General features: G+C 31.2%; 1 protein-coding gene across 3 annotated transcripts; it reads left to right on the top strand.

Annotated features, from left to right (window-relative positions):
• Positions 1-6,764: 6,764 nt before the first annotated feature.
• On the top strand, positions 6,765-10,393 carry LOC108201773 (BOI-related E3 ubiquitin-protein ligase 1-like). Of its 3 annotated transcripts, none has more exons than XM_017370062.2 (4): positions 6,765-6,947; positions 8,313-8,484; positions 9,177-9,535; positions 9,711-10,393. In XM_017370062.2, exons 2-4 carry the CDS (start codon positions 8,379-8,381, stop codon positions 10,248-10,250), a joined length of 1,005 nt encoding a protein of 334 aa, XP_017225551.1. In that variant the 5' UTR covers positions 6,765-6,947; positions 8,313-8,378; the 3' UTR covers positions 10,251-10,393. The 3 variants fall into 3 exon arrangements, with proteins under 3 accessions (XP_017225551.1, XP_017225554.1, XP_017225552.1); XM_017370065.2 differs by having other exon boundaries at positions 6,790-6,947; positions 9,180-9,535; XM_017370063.2 differs by lacking the exon at positions 6,765-6,947 and adding an exon at positions 6,952-7,080.
• The last annotated feature ends 296 nt before the right edge of the window (positions 10,394-10,689 follow it).

Genomic DNA, 10,689 nt, shown 5'->3' with positions numbered 1-10,689 from the left:
TGTTATTCCATGTTAACTGCTCCGAGTGCGATTTCACAAGCTCTAGCTACTCAAGTACATCTCAGCATTGGTCGTGGTCTCAATTTAACCACATTCAAGATATTAATCATAATGTGAAATATCCAAACTCGAACTCAAATTCTCTTGTGTCGTTGATATTCTCGTATTATTTTCAGAAGCGGATCTAGACACAAAATCTCAGGAGGGCACCAAGCAATTTTCGGAAAACACCTATAAATTTTTTTAATTTTGAGGACACTTCTGTACTTTTGTAAAATTTAGAATGGTAAAAAAAAGTAAAAAAAAATTAGGAGAGATGCGCGTTCTCTGTGCCTAGTTCCGCCTCCGATCATATTAGATGTTCCGTCTTCTAATATCACGGTAAGTAATCTGCCAGCTAAAAAATCTACTTTGCATGTCAATGTCAAGGGCAATTGGAGTTGCACGAAGGAAAGGGCAGTGAATAGATCATACAAATAATTCAGTACTAGAAAAGGAAGCCTAGCTCTATAATTAAGATGGGTTAGAGCAACTCCAGCAGCTTCCCTATTTGGAGTCTTAAACCAAAATATGAGGAATATGAGAAAATAATCCACTCCAACAGTATTTTAGTTATTCCCTAAATCACTAAGATCCACTAGCCATGCCTTATCTTTAGGTAACCTCTCTCCAGTCCTAAATCTTATTTTATAAGAGCATCTCCAGCAGTCCTAAATCTTATTTTATAAGAGCATCTCCAGCAGTGTCTTAGTGTCTTCCTTATAAATATTATAAAATATTGAATCCTAGTGATTTAGGACAAGATTTTGTATTTCAACTCCAACAATGATCCTTATAATTCATTCCTTATTATTATTATAATAAAAAATTTGGAAAGAGATTGATAAAAGATGGGAGGAAGAGAGAGAAAATAAGTTACAATAAGAGAGAGAACTGATTTTTTTATTAAAGAAATCAAATAAGGCATGGCTAGTGGTGCCTTATTAATAAGACATGGAAGGAGGATCCTAGTGATTTAAGGCACCTCTAGGACATTGAGCACTAATTTATGTCACATTCTTTATAATTGGACTTAGGACATGAAATAGAGAAGCTGCTGGAGTTGCTCTAATAAATTTTGAATACAAACGTGTTCTCTCTCTTCACCTATTGCAATAATAGTAACTTTTAATAATAAAATAGTATATAAGGAATGAATATAAGGAATATTGTTGGAGGTGAGAATAGCTATTATTATCTTAAGTCACTAGGATCCAATATTTTATATTATACTAGTTGAGAAGCCGCGCGCTGCGGCGGCCTATAAAAATTATATTAATGATTCAATATTAATATTTGTAGAATGTAATAATTTTGTGGCTGTTTATAAAAAGTATATTAATAATTAAAAATTAATATTTATAGGATAAAATAAATTTTATATTATAAAAATCTTGATGTAATACCAATACTAATATATAAAATTGCAAAATTGTATTATAATTCATGGTGAAAAAATGAAAATAAATTTCTACACGTAATTAACAATTTAAAGCACGACGAATCTTAATTTTATTTGTATTTTTTTAAAAAGTAATCATGTTCTTACATTGTCACCTTCCTCCAATTTTTTTGGATTGATTGTGCACAAAAACATCTAACTTAAATCCGTGAGATAGCGGTCTATAACTACCCTTGCTTGTAACAACCTTTATTTTTTAATAATGTATGAACAGTCTTCACTTAAAAGTTGCTTGAACGGAGCAAACAAATAATGCATTAATAATATTTTTAAGTGTACAAAGTAAATCATATAAAAATTAACAATAACAAACATGTCCGATAAACAAAACAAATATTATAAAAGAATAACCAACAAACATACATCACTAATAGTTAATTTATTGATATCATCCATCAATATCATGTCAATACTATATTCTTCTCTTGTGTTTGGATTTGTTGACTCCCATGTCTAAAACTACCTTTACTTGCAATAACTTTTATTTTTTTAATACCGTATAAACAGCCTTCACTTATCGTTTCAGAAGAACGGCATCACCGAGCTAGAAATCGAGCAAGAGAACTACTACCATAGAGAGATAGGGTTGGGTTGTGGTATTGAGAGAGTAGGTCGTGTTTAGATGATCCAAAACTCTACAACCTATAAGGTTATTCATAAGTGCAGGTTATTCATAAGTGCAGAGAGACTTGTGTGCTACTATTTCCCATAATTAAATAATCTGAAATAAAATCTGATTAAAACTTTCAAGCTGCTATATTCCATAAATAATCTTGTTAATCTGAAATAAAATCTGATTAAAATTTCAAGCTGCTATATTCCATAAATAATCTGAAACAAAATCAGATTCTGAGCTACTATATTCCATAAATAATCTGAAACAAAATCAGATTCTGAAACTTGCTTCTAATATATCCGAAACTAAAAAAGGTAGTTTTAATTTTTGATATTTTTCATCCAAAAATTCCAGAAAATTAGAAAAATAGAACGGAACGATGTGAGAGGCGCCACCTACACGCCCCTCGCTTCTCCTTTATATAAGTATATTGATTTAAGGAATGGGTTAAGATGGAGCTGGAGATGCTCTTATAAATCAATGTTAATTGTTGCAGTCAATGTTAATGGTTGCAGTCAGTTTATCTTTTCAAAATTAGATGCTACACTTGCTGCAAGTTGATGTTATTAGTAACGTCAAATGTGAATTTGACTCCATCTTTCAGAAACCGGCTGCACGAAAATCCGAAGGTTGAGTGCGGAATCGTAGTAATAGATTCGACCCAAATTCGTATAAAATTTAATGATTACGAACGGTTTGGCCACTTTTTAAAAATATATATATTTAAACTTTTTTTAGATATTAAAGCTAAAAAGGTGTCTTATATTTGTTATTTAATAAAAAATAAATATTTATTTCATAATTTTAAAATTATATCTTTTTTCCTCAAAATAAGTTATTACGGTATATCTAAAGTATAAGATTGATCAAACTTTCGCAAAATTCGATTTACGGTTTTTCTAGTGTGTGTTCTCTCATAACAACGGTTTAATTTGATTGGTGGAATTGATGTGAATGCATGAGGATGATCAACATTTAATATTCATCCACCAATTAAAAGTCAGTAATCTCATAAAAGTTAGTGACTATTTTGTGCCCGTGATCACACCATACAAAATTCGATTTATTAATCAATTTTAGACCACTTAAACACGACAGTCCAATCAAGAAGTTATACGCAACACCGAGAGGATTATGACATGGTTATATATATATACCAACGTTTGTGGCCAGCAAATTAACAAATTAAGCATCACCTAATACATCATAATTTGCTTAATCATTCAGTTGGTAATACAAAGAACTCAACGAATGTGCACGCGAAAATGAGCCTCTACTCTGGCTGCTAATTAACGTGTAGTCCTTGATATTCAACGTGAAGTTAGTAGTATCCACTTTTTCATTACTCAATCACTTAATTTACAATTAGCACGCTTAAATTAAATTAATCTATGCTTAGCTAATATAAAGCAAACCAAAACAGGTTACATGTGTTTTCTTATCCAACATCAATATTTTAAATTTCCTTTAAATATCTTCGACCACCTGCATGTTTGAGAATTAGATGTATTACATTATAATACAATTTATTATACATAATTTATGGTAAGGATTTAAAATAAAATTCTATACTTAAATAAATGCTAGATTAACCATTCTCTTGCGTTTTCCAACATTATTGTTTTATTATACGCATGAGTTATCAAGAAACCAGTCTTAACAAATATTTGGTAGGCCTATGTATCTAATTGTACGGTAAATTATACATATAAATGACTATTACGATGAATTATTATGCTGATGACGTTGGTTTCTACACGTGACCGATTTATGATCCATGACTTAACGTGAATTGTGATAATCGTGATTTATCTAAACATGATCGTAAATAATAAAAATTATTTTTCTAAATCAATAACAACTAATAAAATATAAACTAACTCCACTAGATTCACATATATATTAATAACAAATAAAACAAAATCAATATACTTATATAAAGGAGAAGCATGGGGCGTGTAGGTGGCGACTCTCATAGAGCTCTGTTCTATTTTTCTAATTTTCTGGAATTTTTGGATGAAAAAATATCAAAAATAAATATTACCTTTTTTAGTTTCGGATATATTTCTAATTTTCTGGAATTTTTGGATGAAAAAATATCAAAAATAAATATTACCTTTTTTAGTTTCGGATATATTGAAAAAAAGTTTCAGAACTACCTTTTTCAAATATCAAAATCAAATCAGAATTTGAAACTATCATCATATTTTTGAAAAAGGTGTATATCAAAAACCAAAAGGATTTTTGATATTTTCCAATTTTCTAGAATTTTTGGATGAAAAAATATCAAAATTAAAAATTACCTTTTTTAGTTTCGGATATATTGAAAGAAAGTTTCAAAACTACCTTTTCCAAAATATCATAATCAAATCAGTATTTGAAACTATCTCATATTTTTGAAAAAAGTGTATATCAAAAACAAAAAGAATTTTGATAAGCCGGTTTTTTTCTCAAATCAACCCTAAAATTTAACACAAAATTTTTTTTGAACTTATTTGTCTTCTTCATCTAATACAACAATGAGTTACACTATACTTGATGCTTTGAATGATGAAGAGATGATTGGCTAACGAGAGTAAGAGTTTGTCGGATGTGAGAGTCGATAAATCGAAACACCGAAGAACAATATAGTCTGTATATGATATTGATGGATGAAAAGGTCAATAAATTAACTGTTATTGATACATGTTTGTTGGTTATTTTTTATAATATTTGTTTTCTTTATCGAACATGTTTGGTGTTGTTAATTTTTATGTTACATGAAAATATTATTCATGCAACACATGATTAGTGTTCGGATTAATCACATATATAATCTTAGATATTTTCTTTTTCACTCTACAAATATTAATTTTAAATTATCAATATAATTTTTATAGGTCGCCGCAACGTGCGGTTTCTCAACTAGTGATAATCAATCGAAGATGGACATCTTTATCACCAGAGAAATTTTCTTCTCACAACAACACCACTTCTCATTTTTCTTGCGGTTATTGCTTGTATTTTCTTCACCGCAAATTTATTCCATCGTATTATTGATTTATTGTGGGCATATACTCCCTCCGTCTCAATTTATAGGTCCACTTTGAGAAAATTTTTTGTCCCAAAACACTTGTCCCTCTCTTTTTTCAATACAAATTTATCTACATATTAATTGTGATTTTTTTGAAACTCAACATTATTCTCATTTTTCAATGCACTATATCCCTATATTTATTGTGATTTTTTTGAAACTCAACTATATTCTCACTTATCAATGCACTAATTAATGATACATGATATAAGATTCCATCCAACCAACTTTTTTCTTAATATGTGTGTTTATTCCAAAATGGACCTATAAATTGAGACGGAGGGAGTAATAAAATCGAAATGGGGTCCATTTCATCTCGAATTTCGAGGAGTCGACAAGCACGTCGTTTGCTCACCCGCCAAAATTTACCCGCCAACTACAATGAAGTGCGTGGACCCCGCATATGTTCTTATTATTAATTCTTCCATTCATTTCTCGTGCACTGACTCAACCAATAATAATCTTGCTCATTCATACCTTACATTTATATTAGCATGTAAATGTTTTTAAAAAGTTATCTTTAGAATTATTTGATTCGAAATTTGTATTTTTGTTATTTGTTTGATATTCTTCACTATTTTCTCAACTACATTATCTCAAAATATATAGCTGTAGTTCAAAAAATAAATAACACATACTTGATGAAAACTTTTATATTGGCTGTTGATTCCACAATTAACAAATTTGAGAAATTAAATCTTTTAACTAATATTTTTTTATATGAAGAATCCTTTAATTAATACATAAAAATTTCAAAATGAGAAGTTCAAGTTGAACCTAGGGATGACAGTTTTACCCGACCCGATGGATACCCGATCCGTTCCGAATCGATTGAGTCTGAATCTTCATTTTCCAGACTCGGACCCGAACCGAAATATAATGAATCAGGTCTGAATCTTAAGAAACCCGACCCGACCCGACCCGTTGTCATCCCTAGTTGAACCAGATGAATCAATTATATTCTTAGAATTTCGTTCCATTCTCATTCCCATTCCCATAATTAGTTTTTCTCTTTCTCATATCAATTCTCCATCATGTAATAACTTTTAAAAAGTTAGACTAGTTAGTGTTCAGAATTTTATTTCCTCAATGATTGAGTTTTTAACAAAAATAAAAAAAAATTCAAATACATCGAAGTTACACTTTTTTCTCCACTATAATTATTGCAACTTGGAAACAGTGTTGGAACGTCAACCATATTTTTACAGCTAAATTTAAAAAAACAAGTCTTTTTTATAAATTTTTCAAAATAAAATCCGGCTAACTTTGTATATTTCGATATTTCATCAAAACATGTTCTCCTAACCATCATCTTAAATGTAAAACTTAAATGTAAAACGAATAAGCAAGTTTAGTAGTTTATTGACCAGAAATATAAATAGAGAAAGAAGTTGTTGGGTCATGGATGGGAAGAAAAGTGTAATGAGCATATACGATAACCTCTGTAAATCATATTTTATACTCCATGATTTGTAAATGTGGGGTTTTTTCAGAAAATCCGGAAACTTAATTGTATAAATAAATAACCAGCCAAAAATATATACGAATATCTTATATTCATATTCCACTAAATTTAAAAGATAAAATATAATTACACACTCACACAGTATATAAGATCATGAGATGGCATAATATTCTGTTCTGGCGTTGTCCACGACCACTGTCTTCACCACCACCTCATTGATACCATAAAACACACCACACCATTTTCTTCTCAATTATTTCGCACCTTTCCTCTTCACATCTCCCTGGACAAGGTATGTTCTTCAACTGTGTGTGTGTGTTTTTATTTAATTTTTTCAATTTTTTTTTTTTTAGATTTTGGATGAAGTTTTGGTGACCCTTTTAAATCTTGTGACGTGGGCAAGTGTTAGTTTCTGGATATAAGTGGTATGTGTTGAAATATATTGCATTTTGTTTATGGGTTCTTTATGCAAATGGTAGTTTTTTTTGTTGATTTTTTTTTGATTTTGGATGTAGTTTTGGTGACCCTTTTGAATCTTGTGATGTGGGTGGGTAAGTGATAGTTTTTGGTCATGAGTGGTGTTTTTTCGAAAAAATTTGCATTTTATTTATGGGTTCTTGACAAAAATGGTGTTTTTCTATTTTTTTTCTCGAGTCCTTGATTGATCTTAGCCGGTTGTTTTTGATGATATAGTTGTGATTTCTTTCTGTTCTTTCTTGATGGAATTGTGCAGATAGGTTAGTCATAGTTTAGATGTGATATGCAAGATTATGTGTGTATTTAGTATGTGTGATATCATTTAGTTTTGTTTAAGGAGTAATAAGTATATATTTTTTTCTGCTTCTATTCCACCTTTTCGTTTTGGTTGATATTATAATTTTTTCTGATTGAAATGCGTAATGATGGTGCATTTGTGTTGTTTTGCTAGTTTCTAAGTAATCTGTGGAATATAAGCAAGGAAATTGTTCTTGTAAAGCTAACAAGATTAAGTGTTTTGAGCTTCTTGTAGATAAATTTAAGATGATAAATTAACTGTGCTTATCTGAAATTGCTAAACTGAAGCACTTGCCAATTGTTTGATTGCCATCTCAAATAAATGATTTTAATGAATAATTTCCAGTTCGAATCTCCAATACATCTTTATATTGTTAGTATTGGAGCATTTCTAAATTCTAATCACTAAGATGAAAAGTTAAGTATACGAAGATGGTCAGGATCTTGGACTGGTTTGTTAACTAATATGTCATTCGTGAAAAGGCTGATGCGATCCACTCATCTCTCATAGAAATTAGATGATGGTTTATACTAGCTATTTAAAGGGTCTCTTGTAATGACATGTAAAGAGCTGTTTAAAAAGTTCACCAGCACCAGCCCTATACATGCCAAAAATTGGAATGGAATCTAAAGATGTTTCTTTGAAATTCATTGATGAAAACTGATAAGTAGATGATTCGCTCCTCCGAGGTTCTGACTACAATTTTTAAGCGATGCTAATTTGTTTATAGATTAGTCAAGTTTGAATGTTGTTTGATGCAAAGTTGAAATTTCCTGGTTGTATTATAATGGTTTATGGTTATCGTTTTTTTTTATCTTGACTTTCTGATAAAGGGTCCTTTATTGGATGTCTGCTTAAAATTACATTTATTTATTTCTGTAGGTGAAGCTGTTTGATTCTGTGAAGGAGACCACGTTAGTAAAAGTATAACTACTGCTTTTTGGGACGATGTTAGGAGGAGAAAATGGAAGTACAAAATTTTCTCTTTTTATTGATGAAAATCGCTTACAGTATCCTGCCATTGGATCAAGTCAGCTGCAGCTGTTTGGAAATAGTGAGTACTTATTTTTCTGGGAAGAATATATATAAGGTTACTAGTTTATAAACTTAAATTACCTTTCTTGTATTATACAGATTATCGATGTATGGCAGAATTTTTTAATTAATGTCTAATTTCATTATATCACTTTGAATTAGACCTTTTTCTAGTTACAACCTCCGTTTTTGGCAAGATGAATGATTATTCAGTGGACCGCTTCGGAGGTTCTAGAATTTAAAAATTAGTCTTTAGTTGGACAAGGTGTTAATGAACAATTATAAAATTATGACAATAAAGTTAGAAATTGGATTTAACTTTCTTCATGGACTTGATAAACCATATTTGCCTATCCATTGGTATCAACATTGACACTTTTGAGATGCAAAGCTTCGCATTGCTAGATACCAGTATTAGAGTATACATCGGTGGTAAAGAGGTGTCTATTTGACAGACGATATGGATGGCTTGTTCTTTCTGTTGCATTCTACTACTTGTTATGACAATGCTATTGTTTGTATAACTAATTAACTATATATGTTATGCCGAGATATATATGACTGCTTTGCAATTTACAAAAGATTTTGTTGTCTTTTGCTAGTTATATGGATATTTTGTAGTGAAAAAACTATATTACTAGATAACATTCTCGCTATCTAATTATAAAACTGATTGCTAATGTATTTTTTTTGGTGTTTTCGCCACATTAGCAGCCGGATATTCTGCTGATCCAGGTAATATTTCGGCAAGGGAGCATAATAATGCTACATTTGGGCCTAACAAACGAGGAAGGAAAGGAGAATCTTTGTCTAGGCGGCAAAAGCTTCACTTCTCCTTAAATCAGGGACCATATCATGATGAATGTGAACTAGCTACATGCTTTCCAGTTCAGAATCCTGTATCCACTGGTCTAAGATTGTCTTATGACGATGACGAGCGGAACTCCTCAGTCACTTCTGCTAGTGGAGGCATGACGGCTTCACCACCTGTCATTTTGTCTCTTGAAGAAAACCTTTTAAATGAACTTAATCAACAGAAAAAGGAATTTGATCAGTATATCAAGATTCAGGTATATGATGGCTGCTATTGCTCGTGCATAATGATCATAGTGTTGTGTTCATCGGTCATGGTTCATTATGTTAAATGTCTCAAATCATCAATTTTCTGTCATCTTTTCTTTGCAGTTTATACTTGTGTTATCCTTATTCTTTATAACTTAATTTAACTTGTATGCTCTATAACAGGAAGAAAACCTTGTAAAAGGTTTAAAGGATATCACGCAGAGGCAGATGGCATCTTTTTTGGCAGCTATTGAGAAAACTGTGGCTAAAAAATTGCACGACAAAGACATTGAGATAGAAAACATAACTGGCAAGAACAGGGAACTAATCGAGAGAATAAAACAGGTAGCAGCTGATACCCAGGGTTGGCACCACAGGGCCAAGTACAATGAGTCCCTCGTTAACATGCTCCAATCCAATCTCCAACAAGCAATATCACAAGGTGCTGAACCGATGAAGGAAGGATTCGGGGAAAGTAATATTGACGATACTGCCTCGTACATTGACCCGACCCACTCTCTTTGCATTCCCAGTATCCCAGTAAAGAAGTCTTCGGGAAACGACTCTAATATGATTTGTAGAGTGTGCAACATGAAGGAGGTTTCTTTCTTGTTGATGCCTTGTAGGCACTTGTGTTTGTGTAGTAATTGTGAAGGAATGGTCTTCTCTTGTCCAGTGTGTCGGTTAACAAAAACCGCTGGTGTTCAGGTTTACTTGTCATAGATATGAATCATATGAACTCTACAAGGAAAGATTATCAATTTTAGTGAACATGTCTTTCCATGTAACTATGAAATGTATGTCCATGACTTGTAAGTTGTTGCTTGAAATGGAGTCTCATTATCTAGTTGATATTGTTTTTTGAATTGTCTTGTTTCTAAATGTTTTTTGTCCAGCTGGTGTTAGGAGTTCTGTACATTACAATGTACTGGTAATATGCTTTCTCTTGGATCAAAAGACACTTGCTAGTGCTCTCTTATGGTCAAGTTGTATCATCCTCCCTTCTTCAATGTCAATATTCGAATTTTTTCAGAAATAGAAACAGTTTGTATATGCATTAATGATATTAAGAAGGCATGTCACAAAATTCACAAGTAATAAAAAAAATAATATAATCGGAGAAATGGTCCAAAATATCATTTATTAACGCGTTTTGAAAATA

The sequence above is a fragment of the Daucus carota genome, chromosome 9 (assembly GCF_001625215.2).
Source record: "Daucus carota subsp. sativus chromosome 9, DH1 v3.0, whole genome shotgun sequence".
Classification (NCBI taxonomy): domain Eukaryota; kingdom Viridiplantae; phylum Streptophyta; class Magnoliopsida; order Apiales; family Apiaceae; genus Daucus; species Daucus carota.
This window is presented reverse-complemented; position numbering and strand designations above follow the sequence as displayed.

Excerpts from the sequence above, each read along its gene's own strand:
- LOC108201773 (XM_017370062.2), top strand. The coding sequence starts at position 8,379 with ATGTTAGGAGGAGAAAATGGAAGTACAAAATTTTCTCTTTTTATTGAT. Across the intron at positions 8,485-9,176 it reads GCTGCAGCTGTTTGGAAATA|CAGCCGGATATTCTGCTGAT; the intron begins GTGAGTACTTAT and ends TCGCCACATTAG. Across the intron at positions 9,536-9,710 it reads ATCAGTATATCAAGATTCAG|GAAGAAAACCTTGTAAAAGG; the intron begins GTATATGATGGC and ends GCTCTATAACAG.